The 20,606-nt window shown below is 48.3% G+C and overlaps 1 protein-coding gene across 3 annotated transcripts in view; it reads right to left on the reverse strand.

Annotated features, from left to right (window-relative positions):
* POLD3 (DNA polymerase delta 3, accessory subunit) overlaps positions 1 to 20,606 on the reverse strand; it is a 35,468-nt gene that overhangs the window by 3,343 nt on the left and 11,519 nt on the right. For 2 of the 3 annotated variants that reach the window (XM_086615357.1, XM_086615371.1), the window contains 6 exons: positions 18,369 to 18,633; positions 16,447 to 16,519; positions 13,871 to 14,033; positions 12,480 to 12,592; positions 5,245 to 5,342; positions 4,324 to 4,405 (listed from right to left, as the gene is read on the reverse strand). In XM_086615357.1, coding sequence (XP_086471483.1) covers positions 4,324 to 4,405; positions 5,245 to 5,342; positions 12,480 to 12,592; positions 13,871 to 14,033; positions 16,447 to 16,519; positions 18,369 to 18,633 — 794 coding nt within the window. The remainder of the gene's footprint in view (positions 1 to 4,323; positions 4,406 to 5,244; positions 5,343 to 12,479; positions 12,593 to 13,870; positions 14,034 to 16,446; positions 16,520 to 18,368; positions 18,634 to 20,606) is intronic. The other variant, XM_086615365.1, reaches the window with a different exon arrangement.

A 20,606-nucleotide genomic window follows, 5' to 3' on the forward strand; every position in this document is an offset into this window, starting at 1 on the left:
CAGCACCACGCACACCGGATGTTCCGGGAAGAGTGATGCAAACATAGCACATCTCAGAGATGAAAGAAGGAGCAGAAAACCTTGGGGGCAGCTTTTTTCTGTACAAGTGGACAAACAGGGCAAATGTAAAGAAATCCCTTAAAAAAAAATAAAACCAAACCCATGACTGAAAGCAAGGACTGTGGGTGAACGGGATCGCCAGCTCACTGCCGTCGGCATCTGGTGATGGAAAGCTAAGGGATATAAAGCAACGCTCACGGAAATTAAACTGGAGTCAGCTCCACTGATGAAAGCCATCGTTAGATACTGGTAAATGTTGTTATATCAGCTTTCCCAGCAGTGCTCTGGTATTCTTCTAGTAAGCCATTTTTCTTTAGCAACAGTATTCTTTTAAACAGATGTCCTGACTTCCCTTCTTCTGGGAAATTGGCTTTCGCTGGTACTAATGCATCACGTTAAATAAGGTTTGCTACAGAACCAGAGACAGGGAAGAGGAATGGTATGAAATCCTGCTCTGCAGTGCCAGCTCAACCAGGGACTGCAAACCCAAACTAACTTTCCTATGAGGACAGGCTGAAAGAGTTGGGGCTGTTCAGCCTGGAGAAGAGGAGGCTCCGGGGTGACCTCATAGCGGTCTTCCAGTACCTCAAGGGGGCCTACAAGAAAGATGGGGAGAGGCTGTTCAGGAGGGCCAGTTGTGATAGGACAAGGGGTAATGGTTTTAAAATAGAGGGAGGTAGATTCAGGTTGGATATTAGGAAAAAATTTTTTACCATGAGAGTTGTAGAACACTGGAACAGGTTGCCCAGAGAGGTGGTGGATGCTCCATCCCTGGAGACGTTCAAGGCCAGGTTGGACGAGGCCCTGAGCAACCTGACCTAGTTGGAGATATCCCTGTTCCTTGCAGGGGGTTGGACTAGATGACCTTTGAAGGTCCCTTCCAGCCCTAACCATTCTATCATTCTATGATTCTATAACCTCCCTTTGGAGGCAACCGGCTCTTCAGTGAGCAGCTTTAAGAGGCCACTGGTCACTTACTGAGCTTCAAAAAGTCACTGTGTTGTCACCCCTGCCAGTGATTGTTGGTAACTCCGTAACATAGCTTAAATCAACTTTTTTTTTTTTTTTTTTTTTAAATGAGATCTCAGCTGAGCTTAAAAAAATCTGTATTTGCAGCAGCTATGGGCCCACGGGCAGATAGTTCCTGACGCTCAGCTCACAGCCAGACTTGCTAAATCACAGTAACTCCAATTACGTGAGCTTTAACTTCAACCAGCGCTGTAAGACAAAGTTACCCACAACAGACACGTATACATTCCCATATACAAGTCCACGTGTGTCCTCTCAAGCTTTAGAAAGTGTAAGGTAGAACTGCACCAGCTTAAACCTCAGTGACCCCCCTTTGCTACAGGCACTCACAGAATGGTTTGGGTTGGAAGGGACCTCAGAGATCATCCAGTTCCAACCCCCCTGCCATGGGCAGGGACACCCTCCACTACACCAGGTTGCCCAAAGCCCCATCCAACCTGGCCTTGAACACTGCCAGGGATGGGGCAGCCACAGCTTCTCTGGGCAACCTGTGCCAGTGCCTCACCACCCTCAGAGTGAAAAATTTCTTCCTTAGATCCCATCGAAATCTCCCCTCTTTCAGTTCAAAGCCATTGCCCCATGTCCTGTCACCACACACCCTTGTCCAAAGCCCCTCTCCAGCTTTCCTGTAGCCCCTTTAGGTACTGGAAGGCTGCAATAAGATCACCCTGGAGCCTTCTCTTCTCCAGGCTGAACAGCCCCAACTCTCCCAGCCTGTCTCCAGAGCAGAGGTGCTCCAGTCCTCAGACGATCTCTGTGGCCTCCTCTGGACCTGCTCCAGCAGCTCCATGTCCTTCTTCCAGTTGACTGAGTCCCAGCTGATGCACTGTAACATGCCTTGTGCTTAACTCCACAGATACTTTAATTGCTCAGTTTCCCTCTGGGCTAATGCCTAAATTAGTTTTGCTTTTTGACACTGATTCCTTGCTATTGTGACAAACGATAACTCAAAATCATGGAGAAATGTAAAGCACAGCCTAATCCTAATGTTAGGATTTGACGTCTCTATAATCTAGTCCTTGATAAAAAAAAAAAGAAAAAAAGACAGCAGGGAGAGGGAAAGAAGCCCCTCTATTTCAAAGAATAACAACAATTTACATTAGCCTGAGAGATTTGCAAGTTATTTAGCCTTCAAATGATTAGGCCTGTGCATGGAAAGGGAGGGGAGGAGAGAAACTGGGCAATAACCAGACAAGTTCTGCACAACAGACTGGTAGGTTTTTAGTAGGGAAAGCAGCATGTCCTCCCTCCTCAGTTCCTCAGTATCCCAGCTCCATTCCTCCCTCTTTCCTGAAGGCACAGCAGGGGCTCGCATTTCCCTTTTCATAAAGCGGTAGCGGATATGAACTGTAAACCCAAAAGGTCTGGATTTCACAAGAGACTATCACAGCTCTTGGGAGTGGAGAGAAGGGAAAACAAGGCAACCTTCCCAGCCCTGGTCCGTTTGGAAAAGGCTGAAGAGAACGAGAAGAGCGCTCTTTGCTGGAAGCCGAAGCCGGACCAGTCATCACTGCGAGCTCTGGACACCGTTCTCGTTCAACTCAGCTCCCCAGCTAATGCTTTTTTGTTCCATTTTCCTTCCAAGTGTTTTAATGGTTCAATCTGGGATGGGAGAGCAAAACACCCCGTAACGCAACTAGCCAAAGTGGTCAGGAACTTTGTGCAAGTCCAGTTCTTTGCCAACAACCCAGTACTGAGGATTTCAGTTACCAGCACAGCCAGTTGCTGAGGGCTTTATGCTTCTTTAAAGGAGACACAGGAATTTAACAGGAAACGTAAGACACAGACAGGTGCAAACAGACACGAGCTGAGTCACGACCAGGCAGCTCCAGATCTGGGCCAGGCAAGCCCATATCTACGCTTACGCACAATGAGAAACCTGTGCAATGGCAGCACATCTTCTCCTACAACTGGCTGAGCTCCCGTGACATCTACCCAGCTTGGCAAGGCTGGAGAATGTTGAGCAGCCCATACAATTGAGCTGACAGCAGTGCTACAAGAAAACACATGCCACCCTCTTAAATTCTGAAAATGTTTAAAAAAAAAAAAGAAAAAGAAGATTCTGAACTCCTGCAGCTTGATTTCAATGTCAGGAACAGAGGAGGAAACAAGTACAGTGGTGTCACACAGCTTTCTCCAGGTCACAGGAGGAAGCAGTGTCCAGTCAGGCTGGAATTCACCCCAATACAAGAAGGACATGGAGCTGCTGGAGCGGGGCCAGAGGAGGCCACGAAGATGATGCGAGGGCTGGAGCACCTCTGCTCTGGAGACAGGCTGGGAGAGTTGGGGCTGTTCAGCCTGGAGAAGAGAAGGCTCCGGGGAGACCTTCCAGCACCTCCCAGTGCCTAAAGGGGCTACAGGAAAGCTGGAGAGGGACTTTGGACAAGGGTGTGTAGTGACAGGACACGGGGCAATGGCTTTAAACTGAAAGAGGGGAGATTTCGATGGGATCTGAGGAAGAAATTCTTCCCTCAGAGGGTGGTGAGGCACTGGCACAGGTTGCCCAGAGAAGCTGTGGCTGCCCCATCCCTGGAAGTGTTCAAGGCCAGGTTGGATGAGGCTTTGAGCAACGTGGTGCAGTGGAGGGTGTCCCTGCCCATGGCAGGGGGGTTGGAACTGGATGATCTTTGAGGTCGCTTCCAACCCAAACCATTCTGTGATTCTATGATCATTTAAAGCCTCTGGCTCTCTGTACCTCTGTAGAGACTCTCTTCCCTCCTGAAAGCAGAGTCATCCTTATCAGAAACAGAAACCCTCTCAAGGATTTAAGCCTCAATTTATTCCCTGTTTATTTGGGATACTTAAAGTTTATATTAACATATAATCAAGCTCTACTGCACAGCTCTGGATTTATCCCCAAAAGAAAAAACCAAAAAACAAATCAAACTTATCCCAGCCAGAATTTATCCCAAAACCTAGACCTCTCTCTGCATCATCTTTAAAAGCCTGTAGCTTTGGAGAGGAGAGCAAATGAAGGAGGTGTTCATGCTGGCATGAAGGGAGAAGGACTGAAAGAAAATCTGTGATTAATCAAAAAAGAATAAGGATTCAGCTACAGCTCCATGACTCCCTACCCGGGCCTTTACCAAAGGCCAGTTACCTCAATCTGGGAGCGTGAGGTTGAATTGGAATAACAAAGTGATTTTTGAAGCTCCTTCTAATCCTGGGAGAGGCTGGCCTGTAAAACTCTTCAACACATCTGCAATAAAGTTAGTTTCACTGAGCTAGTCTTACCCATGCAGCCTTCTTCTTCGTCAATAAACATTTTGGATTTCAGCACGCGCTTCCGTTTCCTCTTCCTCCCTCCAGCTGAAGCCTGCAGGACATGGCAGCATTGTGAGAAAACAAGAGTTAAGGCCCCACGCACGTACACAGGTCATAAAAGCAGCAGCCTCAGGAGTGAAATCTAGTCTCCCTAGTGAAGCTGAGCATGATTTGACAATTAATTCTGTCCCTTCCCAGGATATTCTAGTGTCATTTTCGTTAATGCCACAATTCTCCCCGTCCTACCGGGCCAAATTTCAGAGAGAAAAAAACACAATTTAAATGAGACAGCAAGCTTTCCTGTCTGCCAGCACAGGGAACTATTTTTTTTTCTGGGGTATGTGACATTTTGAAAGGCGTTTAGTTATATGAGAAGGTGGCACTGGGGCTGGCCCATCATCCCCCCGAAGGATGAGGATATAACGAGGTGTGCAAGACATGGAACCTCGTGCTGTGACAACCAGCTGCACTTTCAGTAGAACTACACGCATTTTCTCAGCTCAGAGGTTAACTTCTTGCCCATCGCAGCCCACCTCCCTTACGCAGCAGCTTCCCTGAGACACCAGTTTGATACCAAGAGTCTCTGGTTTCATTTCTGGCCCTGCCCCGAGTCCTGAGGCCAAGATTCAGAGGGAAGAGCATTCAAATACGAGCTACAATTCATAGAACCATTCGGAGAAGAAAAGAGAAGAAAACAGAAAACTGCACTGTCAGTAGAAAACTTAAAGATTTTAAATAACAGCCTAGAAAATGAACGGACTAATGAACATGGTGGGTTCTTCCAAGCAGGATGATGTGATGGACTTGACAGGCAAACAGGACCTTCCCCCAAGCACCTGAAAAGTGGTTGGACAATCCCCCTGGAGTCAGATAAAACCAATATGCTCTTACCTCCATGGATGCAGGCTCCAGTTCAGTTTTCAGAGCAGGTACAGGAGGTGGAGATGGAGCTTTCTCTTCCTCAGGTGCAGGAGACGGTGGGACATCTACTAAGGAGATGAACATCTTGATACTATGTGGGTCTAACGCCCCCTTGCAGTCACCCTTTTGTCTCAGATCATTTCATTTAACTCTGAGCAATTGCTTGTAACCTGTATTCAGATCAAGCTTTACAAGTTTTCACTTGGATTTCTTTAGTTCAAGACAGGACAAATTATTTGAAGCAGTCAGCCTCCAGCCACACTGCTCACCCTATGCTAAGGTGCTGTGCACTGCGATTCCCAAAGGAAGGAGAGTGAATGGTGGGATAGGATGGGAGAAGTGCATTTGGGGTTTTTGGCAAGCCAAAATCAGTTCCACCAAATAAAACTTTAAAAGCAGGCACAGCAACCAGCATGTTTTAGCCATATAGTCCACTTGCTTATTAAAAAGAGGGACTGTAATTTGTTTAGAAACTGAAAGAGTCAGGATTTAAGATTACATATTCCCAAAACACTGGATGACCCTAGTTTCTCCACCTCTTCTCCACTGGTAAAAAGTCAGTGCTTCACAGATGCTTCACATCCCAAACAATCAATGCTATTAGCTTGAAACTACCTTAATCCAAGAATTAAGTGCAATATACTATTACCCACCCTAAAAGATTGTTAAGGGACACCTCAACCTTTCATTTGAAAAACAGATGAAAAAACAAACTACCCCAAAAAACTAAGCCCGTTCTCTCACCACTGGGTGGAAGGACAGAGATAGTGAAATTCTTTCAATGCCAAAACTGACCGAAATGGTCAAGGCCACCTTCACACATTTGTACAGAGCAAAACCAGCTCTGGAGCCTCTACCAGCACCATCAAACAGGGCCTTAGTGAGACTGGCAGGGCTTATAGACAAGTGAGAAAGCCAGGGTCACTCTTCTGCGGGGCTGGCAGAGGGACAGAGGCATGCCGGTGGAGAAAAAGCAGCGCAGGGCAAGAGGGGAAGGAGCAGCACCTTACAGCACACAGCAGGCACCGTGACTAATTGAAACGGCTTGAAGGAATCCTCTCCAAACCCAAGCGGGAAACGCTGCCATGCAAGTCCTCAAACGTGGGGGAGAGCTAGGAACGTGGGGGAAGAAACTCCTCATCTGACCTATTGCTTAATACCAACGCCGATGCGGCGGGACGGGGGGACAGAATGCCTGCCTGGCTCCTCCTGCCAGCCCGGCTGGCTGCAGCCCGGCGTTCATCCCGCCGCTGTAACACGCATTCTGGATCCGTAGCTGTCCCAACCGATTAGGTCAGTGTGAAGAGTTATGACTGTGCCAGGCACGCGGCCAACTGACCTTCGTAGGTTAAGAAGGGCTCAAGTGAAACAGTGGTCGGCTGCCAAGGCTAAATAATAAATTACATTCTTCAAACAAGGACTCGGCCTCCTAACTACTTCAGTAAGCGAGGCACAGAAACGCAAACGGAGTGGGATAACATGACTCGGTATTTCACCTTGCCCTAAAGAGCTGGCTCTGGCAGCTGTGCAAAGATAAAACCAAACAACAGTTCTGCTCTAAGGTGCTAACTGCTGGGGCAGCCGGGACCGCCGCCGAGGAGCTGCAGGGAACTCAAAATCCTCAATATTTATGACAGTCTCACAGCAACTGCAGGCTGAAATGCCCATATACTGCCCAGCACCATCCTGCTTCACAGACTGCCCAAGCTGGCCATCCACATCGAGTTGAAAACATTTTTAAGAGAGCCTACAGGCTGACAGGCTGAGAGAGTTGGGGCTGTTCAGCCTGGAGAAGAGAAGGCTCCAGGGAGACCTTCCAGCACCTTCCAGTATATAAAGGGGCTACAGGAAAGCTGGAGAGGGGCTTTGGACAAGGGTGTGTAGTGACAGGACACGGGGCAATGGCTTTAAACTGGAAGAGGGGAGATTTCAATGGGATCTGAGGAAGAAATTCTTCCCTCTGAGGGTGGTGAGGCACTGGCACAGGTTGCCCACAGAAGCTGTGGCTGCCCCATCCCTGGCAGTGTTCCAGGCCAGGTTGGATGGGGCTTTGGGCAACCTGGTGTAGTGGAGGGTGTCCCTGCCCATGGCAGGGGGGTTGGAACTGGATGATCATAGAATCATAGAATGATAGAATGGTTAGGGCTGGAAGGGACCTTCAAAGGTCATCTAGTCCAACCCCCCTGCAAGGAACAGGGATATCTCCAACTAGATCAGGTTGCTCAGGGCCTCGAGGTTCCTTCCAACCCAAACCATTCTATGATGAGAACGCTGAAAACCAGCCTGGTGAAAAACTGCCACCTCTGCCGTGCTCGAGCAGAGGCTGCTGAAGGTTATTTGCAGCACGTCAGCTCCACCACACTTGCCTGGGGGAAACCTGGCCTTTTTCTTCAGCCTCCTTCAACTGAGTTCCCCCAGCTTTTGGCAGGGAGAAGGCACCTTCTCCCCACGTCAGAGTTTTTCGGACTACCATCAAGCTGCGTCTCTATTACTTTATTATCCTCTTCTAGCCAACACAGCCCTCTGACATGTGATAACTCCTGAGTCAACCTCTAGCTGCTGCCCACAGTTTACTCAACAGCAACAGCTGCGTGAAATGGATACAAGTTGGGCAATTGGATGTACCAAAGATGTAAATCCTGGCTTTGTTCGGTTTGCTCTGACCCTGCCTGGAAAAACTGTGAGAAGCTTTAGTGCTTCTGCTGCAGCTCTCCGAAACCAATGGAGTTTGTGGGTTGCAGTGCCACTGAAATCACCCTCCAAAGTGGCTGTAAAACACTTGTCAACACGGCGAAACGCTGCCTGTGTTGGTATAGCTGAAGCTGCCAAAACCTCCTGTCCTCTGTGGACACGCTTGTGTAGTTTATTCTGGCACTGGAAGCAAAACAACCTGCAGTGACTAAGGCACCCTCATACCACTATAACTTTTTAATGAAAAATCATTTAAATGGAGAGGATTGTGCCTTATGCCCTCTCTGTATTTTCAACTTGGTACAATGTGCTGACGCTGGTGTAAGAGCAGCTTATTTTGGGCTAATTTCAGTACAGTAAGAGCAGACTAACACAGAGCAAGGGCCCACACAGTGCTCCGCATCAGCCGTACGGACCCCGTTTCAATCCCAAAAACGTCGCTGAGCCTGCCCGGAAAAGGGGCAGCGGTTTCACCGGCACTTACACAGGTGGAGCCCTGTCTGAGCGACGTTCAGCTGCCAGACAAGCGTCCCCTTGTCCATGCTACCCCTGCAGGAAGGGCTGGCAGCCCTGCTCAGGGCCGTGCCGCCGGGAGCTGCAGAGCAGGACCCCCTCGTCCCTGCCCGCGGAGGTCGGCCGGGTTAGCGCGGCACGTCGTCCGCCTGCGGTATCTGCTCCAGTGGTGCAGCTTCCCATCTTAGAATCATGGAATGGTTTGGGTTGGAAGGGACCTCCAAGATCATCCAGTTCCAACCCCCCTGCCATGGGCAGGGACATCCTCCACTACACCAGGTTGCCCAAAGCCTCATCCAACCTGGCCTTGAACGCTTCCAGGGATGGGGCATGCGATCTTGCATTTCTCATGTTTAAAACTCACCCCTGGGTCACCCGCGGGCGAATTACGCCGGTGGCGGATGAACCGTGCCCTGTCCGGCAGCGATTTCCAAATGCTGTGCGGCACACGGTGCCTTCCTCCCCGCTCCCAAAGGGATGCACGCGTGGAACAACAGCACTCCAGGCCTCGTTTTGCTCATCGATGCTGCTGATTAGAATTGCCCCCGCTCTCTGGAGAAAGCCCTTTCCAACCTTTCCAGGGATAAATGCTCTCAAAGTCCAGCTACCACACAGTTTCATTTTTTAATTTATTAATTTCATCCAACTTATATTCCTATACTTAACTACTGAATGTCATATGACCAGTTTGGATTCAGTATGAATAGTGGTAGAACACTGGAACAGGTTGCCCAGAGAGGTGGTGGATGCTCCATCCCTGGAGACGTTCAAGGCCAGGTTGGACAAGGCCCTGAGCAACCTGATCTAGTTGGAGATATCCCTGTTCCTTGCAGGGGGGTTGGACTAGATGACCTTTGAAGGTCCCTTCCAGCCCTAACCATTCTATGATTCTATGATTCTAATATTTCAAAGAATTCTAATCTATCTTCTTTCACCCAGTTGGAGTTAGAAAAGCAAACAGCAGAGCCAATCCCCTGAATCCAGACCTCCCCAGGGTGGTTTGGATAGCCATTAGCTTAAAAAGGAAGAAGAGAGCAGCTCTCTCGATTCTAATCTTTCCCTTTTGAAAGAGGGAATAGCAATAATCTGAATAATATACAAATTTGTATACACAAGCTATAATTTGCATAAATTTATAATTCTAACACACAACACAAAGCCGATTCTCGGCACAACAGAAAGAACCAAGAGGACTATGATGCAGGAGGAGCAACAGTGGTGAGAAGAAAATTCTCCAAACAGAAAGTCAAACTTTCTGCATACATCTCCAGCAGGTTAAACAGCAGCAACCCATAACCCAATCCTCCCCACAGACGAGTGGGCAGGTAGCCTTACTTGTACTGGTTTTAATGTCCAGAGGCACTGAGAATGAGGTTAATAAGACAACTGGGCCCCCAACCTGACCAGAGGACCAGATTCATGGTTTCTAATTGCAAATAGGTCGGGGCAATCCCAAGCACAAGTCCAGGCTGGGTGGACAATGGATGGAGAGCAGCCCTGAGGAGAAGGACTTGGGGGTGTTGGTGGATGAGAAGCTCACCATGAGCCGGCACCGTGCGCTGGCAGCCCAGAAAGCCAACCGTGTCCTGGGCTGCATCCAGAGCAGCGTGGGCAGCAGGGCGAGGGAGGGGATTCTGCCCCTCTGCTCTGCTCTCCTGAGACCCCCCTGCAGTGCTGCCTTCAGCTCTGGGGTCCCCAACACAAGAAGGACATGGAGCTGCTGGAGCAGGTCCAGAGGAATCCATGGAGATGATGCGAGGGCTGGAGCACCTCTGCTCTGGAGACAGGCTGAGAGAGTTGGGGCTGTTCAGCCTGGAGAAGAGCAGGCTCCGGGGTGATCTTATTGCAGCCTTCCAGTGCCTAAAGGGGCTATAGGAAAGCTGGAGAGGGGCTTTGGACACAGGTTTGGAGTGACAGGACACGGGGCAATGGCTTTAAACTGAAAGAGGGGAGATTTCGATGGGATCTAAGGAAGAAATTCTTCCCTCTGAGAGTGCTGAGGCACTGGCACAGGTTGCCCAGAGAAGTTGTGGCTGCCCCATCCCTGGAAGTGTTCCAGGCCAGGTTGGATGGGGCTTTGAGCAATCTGGTGTAGTGGAGGGTGTCCCTGCCCATGGCAGGGGGGTTGGAACTGGATGATCTTTGAGGTCCCTTCCAACCCAAAGCATTCTGTGATTCTACGATTCTTAATCCAGTTAACTCACACTTAAAAGCACAAATAAAACAAGGGAGAACAACCAAACACGCCTACTGTGTGCACGGAGTTAGGAGTACACGCGCGGTCTCTGGACCACACGTTGGAACACCACGAAAGCAGAAGGTCCCACACTCAAAGGCATTAACTACTCAGCCCATGCTACCGTGATACAGGAACTCATCAAGAGACCAGAGCACTCTGATATTGCAAACCAACAGCGGGTGTGCAGCGAGCAGGAGTCGGCAGTACTCTCTGCAGAAAGTGCTACTCGATTTATGACAGTCTTAGGGCACCTTCTTCTACTCTCAGGACCTGAAAAGGGTTCTAACAGAAGCAGATAAGGAAAGCAGACTGCGGTCACCTCCCAGCTCGCTGCGTGCTCACAGCACTGCCACCAACACGGGTCCCCAGCTCACGGCCCTACCGTACCCCTGAAACACGGGGCTCGTTCCCGCCCGCTCTCGTTAGCGGAGAACGGACCAGTGGAGATTCCAGCCCAGCAAGGAACGGCGCTTCGAGCGGCTCAACGGGCTGATTGCAATCTTCCCTCACTAGAGCTAAACAACGCAGCTTGTCAGTAGGCTGAGTGATGAGCAAATGGAAAGACCAGATAATAGCTTACAAACTTTTAAAGAAATAAATACCAAAGAGTGTGGGCATATATATGTATTTTTTTTTTTGGGCTAAACAAGGAGCTGCACACAGGAATGTGATGAAATTGAGGCTGATGGTGAAGAACAGCTTCCTGAGAGATTTATCATCCTGTGGAATAGTCAGAGTAGAAGTGATGGATGCCTGATGACAGCGATCACTTGAAATTATGCTGGGCAGAAGAGAAACCATGAAAACAGCCCTAAGGTGGCTCAGATATCCCGTAGTATTAGCCCCTCTAACTTGTCCTACAGATTGTCCTCATTTCATGGGTGCTTCTCATGTGCCAGCCACGCTAAATAAGCAAACAGTTTCAGCTCTCCTGCTGGAGTCCATCTCTTTGCTAATACAACCTATTTGCTGTTTCACCTTTTTTTACTGGAGCCGTACACCAAACTGGTGGTTTCAATTATTTGTCCATAATGATCCCCGAATTCTTTTCCTGATCAGCTTGTTGGACGACTGTTGCGTTTAGCACATACTCCCTAGCTCAAATCCCAACTTATTTTCCAGTTATCTATATTGAACGGCATTTGTCACCTCAATTATCCAAATTCTTTGGAATCCAGCCCTGCTGTTCCTCATTATAAGCCCGAATCTTGCAACGTTCTGGGCACCCTACTCCTATCAAAGCCAACAGCCACCGAGGAGACGCAGAGTCGCATCGGATATGGCTCAATTGTTTTGCCTCCAGTTTCTCTATTATTATTATTTTTTTGGAACTCTTGCTTCCAATGCTGTCTTCCAAACCATTTCTATAAACAGACAGAATCAAGATACTAAAAACGACCCTGGGAGGGGGGAAGGGTCACTTTGCGAGTGTTTACTCCCCAAATAAACTGGTTCTGACCAGTCCCACAGTTCTGGAAGGCGTGCTATCTTTCACAAGAGATTTGAGAACCTCCTTCCCACACGTCAGTGTGACTGGCAGCACACTTGGTGAGGAGACAGCCAGGTCCGAGCGATGCTAAAACAAAGACTGTATGCCCAACTGCTTGCAGCACAAGATAAACAGCAAGCTCCAACTACAGCCGTTTGCACGGTCTTTAATCCTCTAAACTGTTCCCTCAATCATCCCAAACAGCCTCGGATAGGGATATTGTTGAAACCAGGCCCCTGGCCTACGTGCCTGGTTGTTTACCCATCTTTTTACCTTCCTCATCACTGCTGTCAGACTGAAGTTGTTTGATTCGCTTCCTCTTTTTCTTCAGATTTTCAGGATCTCTTTCTTCCTCATTATCCGACTTGTCCACTCTCTTTGTTTTACTGCCACAAAAAGAAAAGGAAAAAGGAACGAACGTGTGTTATCCCTTGTGTGTGCATGAAAGCATCACGCGTGTTTAGACGAGCGCCTTCCTGATATCAGCACGGAAATCAACCACCTCTGTACCTCTCAAAAACACAATCATCACACGTGCTGGAGTATACTCACCTATCCAATGAGGTATAAGTGCACGAGCATTTTCAAGCCGCTCATCCCTACCCATATCCAGTTCTCCAAAACAAGGAGGGTTTCTTTAGCCCCTCGGCAGTTCAACATTTTGCCCAGCACCTCACCTAGCTTGGCCACAGCAACCTGGCAAGAGCATTTCTGATCTTGTCTCTATAGCTCAGGCTCCCAAACACTAATGTCCCCAACAGCATCGCTCAGAAGCTCTTTTGACAGACTGCTTGCCACTGACTGACTATGAGGTAGTGTCTCAGAATCCTGGAGCCATTTTTAAAGACTACTGGAAAAATAAAATAGCTTCTTTCTTTTTAATGTTGGCGAGACGTGTCAGACTAACAAGCCTGGAGGCTAAAGGCCCACGTATCCTCATAGAGCTGGTACAGCCCAAGTGGCCTTCCCAGCACCACACTGCCAACGTGCAGTTTCCAGGCCCTTGGCTTTTTGAGTAAGACTATCAATAAGAAGACCAGTAAGCACTAACTGCGATGGTGGGCTGGGCGGTGTGCTTACCTATTCAGTTAGAAACGGATTGAGACCACCAATTAATTACTCATAGGCCACCAGAGAGCCATCAGACTGTAATGATTTTTTGTCTCTGTCAGTTTGGGTTGGATTAAACACAAAGGGCTGAACTTAAAATTTACTTGGAGCCTCAGCCCAAAGTAAACCAGCAGCATTGAAAGCAGCAGTACATTCGCTATGGACATCAACAAGCAGAACTTTGTGTGCTGGAAGCTGTGTACATATAAGCTTGGGAATATACTACCTCCCCTGCAGTACAGGTGCTCCTGCCAGCCCCCACAGATTGCCTGCGGGGTCTACACTAAGTCTGCTCACACCGTGAGCTTGTCTCATGGAAAGCCACCCCTTCCCACTGGAGACTACCTGGAGCGTCTCCCTTCCAGTTTGCGATGGTGCAAATGGCCCCAAGGCATCTACAGCGCTAAATGAAAAAGAAATATTAGGAAAGAATTGGATGAGAGAGAATTTTAGCTGTGTTTAATACAAACTAGTAGCTGGAAACAGGAGGTGAGCTCCATGCAGGCCATCAAGTGGGTTAACAGATTACAGGGACCCTGAATGGTGTGGCCCACCTTTTTTTGTCCTTTTGTTGAATTCCAGCAGACTCTGCTTTCTTCCCAGGTTTCTCTGCTACAATATTAGGAGATGACTCTGGTTCTGCGACAGAAGCTGAAGGCTTGACTACTTCTTTCTCCTCCTTTGGCTGTTCAGGCACGGAGCTGACTTTGAGTTTATCTGTGAATAAACCATTAAACCAGAACAAACACTGGGCACTCAATCTGAATGCCAACTTACACAGGAGTTGGCTAAACAAAACACTGTGCACCAAGAACACAGAAAACACTACAGACGATACAGAAAAGCATGAAGGGATCTAGATTGACCAAGCTGCACCATACACGAAAAAAAGGGCACGCTTAAACTCCTAGCTGATGTACCAGTTTGGTTCTGTTCCTGATGGCACAGCCCACACATGCTGCAAGCCGAGCAGTTAAACTCTGCAGAAGAGGGGTAGGAAGCAGTGGCAGAAGCCCTTACAGTCACCAGGACCAAAGGCACGGCAGAAGGGTTGGGAACCCCTCTTCTAGACAGCCCCCTTGGCATAACACCACATCTGTCTTTACAGCCAGTTTGTCCCTTCTAAATTAAGGGTTTTAGCCACGCACGAAAGTGGCCAGAAACAGGAGAATCAGGACTGATGAAAAGCCACAAAAGGTGTGTGCAGTCACCGTCCTGCATAACATCAGAGCCCACAATTATCATTTGCAGTAATATAGTGGCTTCTCCTCCCACCCCAACCCCAATGTGACCAAGAACCAGCCTCTTTTGCCAACACAGCACCACATACAAAGACAATTCTGCTTCAAAAGGCTTAATCTAGTACCAGAGAAGAGATAGCAGGTGGGAGTGGACAGCAAAATAATACATTTCTTATTGGCACACCAGCACCTAAGCACAGTCTGTGAGCTCCATCCAGCAGCTTTACACGCATCCCACCAGGAGAGAGGAGCAGACGAGTTAGAAACTGGTATCATCCCAAGCACAAGATGCCCGAGAGAGGAAAAAGTATTCAACAGTGAGATCAACTGCACTGACAATAGGAACAGAGGCTGCTGAAAGGGCTCAGACTTCATGCCAACACCTTTCTGACACTGCCTGGAAAACAGGCTGGCTGCTTCATTGAGCAAGGGAAACCATCTCGCCCATAGGAACCTGAATGACAGCTCTCTTATTAACCATCAGCAGTAGAGAGGCGAAGGACCCAACTGTTGTTAACTCACAACTTTCTGGCAATGGTGAAATATCTGAAGCCAGGAGAGATGTACAACATGCAGGGAATAAATCTTACTCCTGGAATCGCCCTCTCTCTTCTATACACATAATCATTTCCAGTTCTGCTCAGTCTGCTCCTTTCCCTGCAGCCACCTCACAAGTGGACAGGGCTCAGCAGAGAAGAGAACCCCACTGGAAATCGTGGAAATGCATCCACAAAGGTTTCTCCATCCTCACTGGGTTATCTTTACCACACAATTTCAACTTCTTTGGTTTGCAGCACATGAACTTCAGCTTAGGGCTCTTCTCAGACCTTAAGAATGTACTTGAGCTTATTGTAGGAACTTTGCTTAGGCTTGTGAGGCTCAGGCTGAAGACGTCCTCAGCTCCCTCAGTCTCACAAAAACAGGAATGCAGAGATGTCCAGCAGCACTGTGCCTTGTGTGTTCACTGCTGGAACTGTATCTTGCAACCTGGTAAGATGTCTGCTAGAAAGTGAACTTTGCTGTTCACTCTCTCCCAGAAACTCTTCTTTGAATCCTCTTGTACTCATTATTATAAGGGCATCTTTGAAGAAAGTCCCAGAGTCCTTTTCCAAAGTCTATTTAAAAGCTTCAGCGTATTTTCTTTAGACTTGGACAATTTAGGTCAGAAGGGACCTCCAGAGGCCACCTGCTCCAAAGCCCTGCTCAAAGGAGAAGGCCATCCCTCGGTTTTATCTTCCAGATATTAGCTCCTCAGTTGTCAGTACAGAAATTAACCCTAAATCTAACTATAGACTCCTGAGTGATTTGTGATGAAAAGCAAGCATCGCTAACACGCTCTGCGTAACAGGTTTTGGCAAACGTGTTACCAACAACTAACCTTCCAGCCAAAAGTGCTCTACTTTAAATCAGATTTCTTCTGCACTAAAAATCCTTCCTGGGTTAGTCTGCACAAATATGTCATTTTAATTGATCTCCATCCAGCAACCTTTTTGTCTGAAAAATTCCACTTACGACTTTTAATTTTTGCCTTAAGAGCTGCATGCAAAAATATTAACCCCCCTGAGTCCAGAAAAGCAGAAGAATAGTATGGAAAATTGTAAGAAAAGAGGAGATATGAAGAAAATCCAACAAGTTTGGCAGGGTGGGGGTGGGAAGGAAGAATTCTGCTCCTTTCTGTTTATGCCACCCATCACAGCTGTATAACAAGATGCCTGATATCACTGATTTTTTTTAATTGCAACTTAACTAATAGAAAAAAAAAAAAAAAAAAAAGAGAGATTTTTAATATCCCTCAGGATTTTTTTTTTTTATTATTTTTTAGAACTCCAGCAGGCTGGTCCCTGACCACAATGGTTCCTGAAAACAGATGTATATTATAAAGCACTTACTCATGGCAGCTTTTCCAAAGAAGTTGTTCATTATGTTGCCCTTTACTGGTGGTTTGCTGCTTACTGCAGACACCTAGAAGCAAACAGAGGAGTAACCACAGGAATTACTCATGCAACAGAGCCCTCACAACGCATAGTACTGCTTCTGGACACGCAAAATAAACATGTATAATTTGTTGACTAGTCAGTGTCTTAGATTTCAGTATCTCTTTAGGAGAATTTGAAGATATTACAAGCATCAAAGGGTCGAGAGTAAGTTACTTACGACTCCTGAGCTCGGCCTTCAAGTCTAACTTGGGCCACGTTCCCATCTGATGGCTGACAGTGTTACTGAAATAGGCAGTTGGGACTTGGGTCAGTTCCCAGTAAAGAACTGTTCTTTTTTGCAAACTATCAGTGCCTCAATTCACAGTAACCGACAGAGGAAAGAACACAGATTGGCCAAACCATGAAGACTTTATCCAGCTACTCTGGCACGTACGCGGTTCTGCTGAGCCGTTTGCAAAACACATCGCTGCTCTATTCCATTAATACAGCCACCACCAGAGTGAAAAATCACACCCACGCACTAAAAACACCCACCTAAGGAAGCGTGGCCTCCTAATCCCATTTATTTTCATGCAAAAAAGGCAATCAGACAGTAAAGTTCCCAAAATGCTCGTATTTCACCGCTTCTAAATTCACTACAAAAATCAGAAAAGCGAACCAAGATGTACTCAGTTGTTACAAAAAAGCCAAACCATCCGCAGGGAATGCTACAATTTTAATACCCATTTACTGGCCACAGTGCTTTAAAAACAATTACACTAATTAAAATTAAAATGTAATCCTATCCTGGAGAAACCAGCAGATGAGAAGATAAACAATTTAGTCTTGCACAGGTCAAGCTCTGAAACTTCCCTCACAGACCAAGTTTAAACACCTTGATACTTTTAAGACCTGGACTTCTCACATTTCATTTATTGCTCAAAACAAATCCTTTTAAGCACAATGGAGAGAGCGAGATCCTCAACTGGTGTATATATATTGGCATAACTGGAGACAATGGAACAATTGTCTGAATAATGCAGCTATGCTGGTTTATACTCGCTGGAGATCTGGCTCGAGGAGGAACGTCAAAGTTATAGCAAATACACTTTTGTGGACAGATCAAGAATGTGGCACGATATACTTTTGCCCAGGATGACTGCCCCTCTACTCTGCTCTTGTGAGACCCCATCTGGAATACTGCATTCAGCTCTGGGGTCCCCAGCACAAGAAGGACATGGAGCTACTGGAGCAGGTCCAGAGGAATCCATGGAGATGATGCGAGGGCTGGAGCACCTCTGCTCTGGAGACAGGCTGGGAGAGTTGGGGCTGTTCAGCCTGGAGAAGAGAAGGCTCCGGGGTGATCTTATTGCAGCCTGCCAGTACTTAACGGGGGCTACAGGAAAGCTGGAGAGGGGCTTTGGACAAGGGCGCGTAGTGACAGGACACGGGGCAATGGCTTTGAACTGAAAGAGGGGAGATTTCGATGGGATCTGAGGGAGAAATTCTTCCCTCAGAGGGTGGTGAGGCACTGGCACAGGTTGCCCAGAGAAGCTGTGGCTGCCCCATCCCTGGCAGTGTTCAAGGCCAGGTTGGATGGGGCTTTGGGCAACCTGGTGTAGTGGAAGGTGTCCCTGCCCATGGCAGGGGGGTTGGAACTGGATGATCTTTGAGGTCCCTTCCAACCCAAACCGTTCTGTGATTCTGTGGTTCTATGACTGACAGTTAAATACTTACAAAACGGTGACTGAGCATTCCTAGTGGACAGCAAGCTTAGCAGGAGAAGCAGCACTACGGTGGTTAAGGTTATTTAGCCTGAGTAAGAGCAAAGCTAGAAGCGTGGTTCATTACAGCTATTAACCCAGCGGGCTGCCAAAGGGTCTGAGGTAACTTACCCCTGGGGCCTCCTTAGCTTCTGCTTTAGTTTCTTTATTCGTGTCCTGGGGTTTGGAAGCTGCTTTCGCTGCAAACATCCCCATGATCCCTCTGGGCTGCTGCGAGGTCTGTTTGGCGGCGGACGGAGTGTGGCCGTTGAGCGCAGGCACGCTGGCAGCGTTCGTGCCGCTCGCTGTCTGGGAACCAGCCTGCGCCGACGTCGGTGCTGGAGAAACGTCGGCCGGCGTCCTGGGGACCGCGGCAGCACACTGAATGGCACTAAACCTGAGTGATGGAGTGAAAAATTTAGTTAGCCTTTTAACTTCTTATTTTGCACCTCGGTTTCCTCCCCAGTAGCACCTTGCTTCACTGGTTTTGCGTTCTCCTGTTACGGGAAGAGCAATTTAATTTGTGTGTAGGGCAAGAAAGAAAAGCTGGCACAGAACGAGAGAGATGGAGACCTCTACTGAAAAAATCAGCTGAACCTCTCATCTAGAGCCAGAGCATTCAAATGCTAAAGAAGCTGTTCAGACTTCATGGAGGGGGGAAAAACCCAGCTCCACACCCAGGGTGGAGAAGGGGCGGACTGCGTTTTATTCCTGAACGGGTTACGCTCTCTAAAGTTTGCAGCATAAATCGTATGGCTGTGTGATGATGTAAAACATTCACAACTTTCAGAGGCTTTGACAGAGTCCACCTACTGCTGCAACAAGCAGCCACCATTGTACTGGCCAGGTAAGTAAATCACAACTGAAGATAAACGACTTAAATGGCTCAGAAGATATCCCTCACGTTCCGACTGAACTATATAAAGTCATCTCTATGGAATCGCTAGTAGACAGAGATGCATCTATCTCAGCTCGTAATGGTCTGAAACAATCCCAAGCACAAGTACAGGCTGGGCAGAGAATGGATGGAGAGCAGCCCTGAGGAGAAGGACTTGGGAGTGCTGGTGGATGAGAAGCTCAACATGAGCCGGCACCGTGCGCTGGCAGCCCAGAAAAGCCAACCGTGTCCTGGGCTGCACCCAGAGCAGCGTGGGCAGCAGGGCGAGGGAGGGGATTCTGCCCCTCTGCTCTGCTCTCCTGAGACCCCCCTGCAGTGCTGCCTTCAGCTCTGGGGTCCCCAGCACAAGAAGGACATGGAGCTGCTGGAGTGGGTCCAGAGGAGGCCACGGAGATGATGCGAGGGCTGGAGCACCTCTGCTCTGGAGACAGGCTGGGAGAGTTGGGGCTGTTCAGCCTGGAGAAGAGAAGGCTCCGGGGAGACCTTCCAGCACCCTTCCAGCACCTAAAGGGGCTACAGGAAAGCTGGAGAGGGGCTTTGGACAAGGGTGTGTAGTGACAGGACAGGGGCAATGGCTTTAAACTGAAAGAGGGGAGATTTCGATGGGATCTAAGGAAGAAATTCTTCCCTCTGAGGGTGGTGAGGCACTGGCACAGGTTGCCCAGAGAAGCTGTGGCTGCCCCATCCCTGGCAGTGTTCAAGGCCAGGTTGGATGAGGCTTTGGGCAACCTGGTGTAGTGGAGGGGGTTGGAACTGGGTGATCTTTGAGGTCCCTTCCAACCCAAACCATTCCATGATTCTATGAAACGTGATTGTTTGGGGATATGGAGATATAAGAACTGAACGATGTGCTCACAGTTACAATTCCCTGACCGTCAGGAATAGCAGTACCCAAAAATAACTGAACTCTGCTTCCCACCGCGCAAATCACAGGCCAGGCTTTCCAGATTTCCTACAGAAACACCACAAAAGAGCACAGACTCACGCCTCCCAATCTGCCGAATTACACAGCACATTTTCATTCGCATAAAACACAAACCAGTCTTCTGCCAGTGCATTTCTGTGCCCCAGCACGAGCAGCTCACAGGCACCGTCCGCTTCTGCTCAGATCAGGAACCGAAACGCGTTAACACAATGGCACCCTCTGCACAGCATTTCCAGGCTGCAGCAGCACTCTCCTGACATTTAAACCCTCAAAAGAAGGAAAGAAGACATTGAAGAAAAATATTCCTGCTTTCCTTTATGCTTCCTATCGGTTTTCAAGACGGTCACCACCACTCCCTGGGCAGCTTTCCCTCCTGCTCCACACACACCCATAAGCAACACCATCAACCTTCCAGGCTGCAAATAATGTTTTATCGTCAATAGTTGCACGCATGTCTAATCCTCACACATTCCAGGGGCTTGGGAAGTTAGCTTGCCTTAACGCTGCCGTGTGACTCTAGTCCATGGGCTTGATCCAAAATTCACTA

This window comes from Tauraco erythrolophus, chromosome 1, assembly GCF_009769465.1.
Source record: "Tauraco erythrolophus isolate bTauEry1 chromosome 1, bTauEry1.pri, whole genome shotgun sequence".
Lineage (NCBI taxonomy): Eukaryota > Metazoa > Chordata > Aves > Musophagiformes > Musophagidae > Tauraco > Tauraco erythrolophus.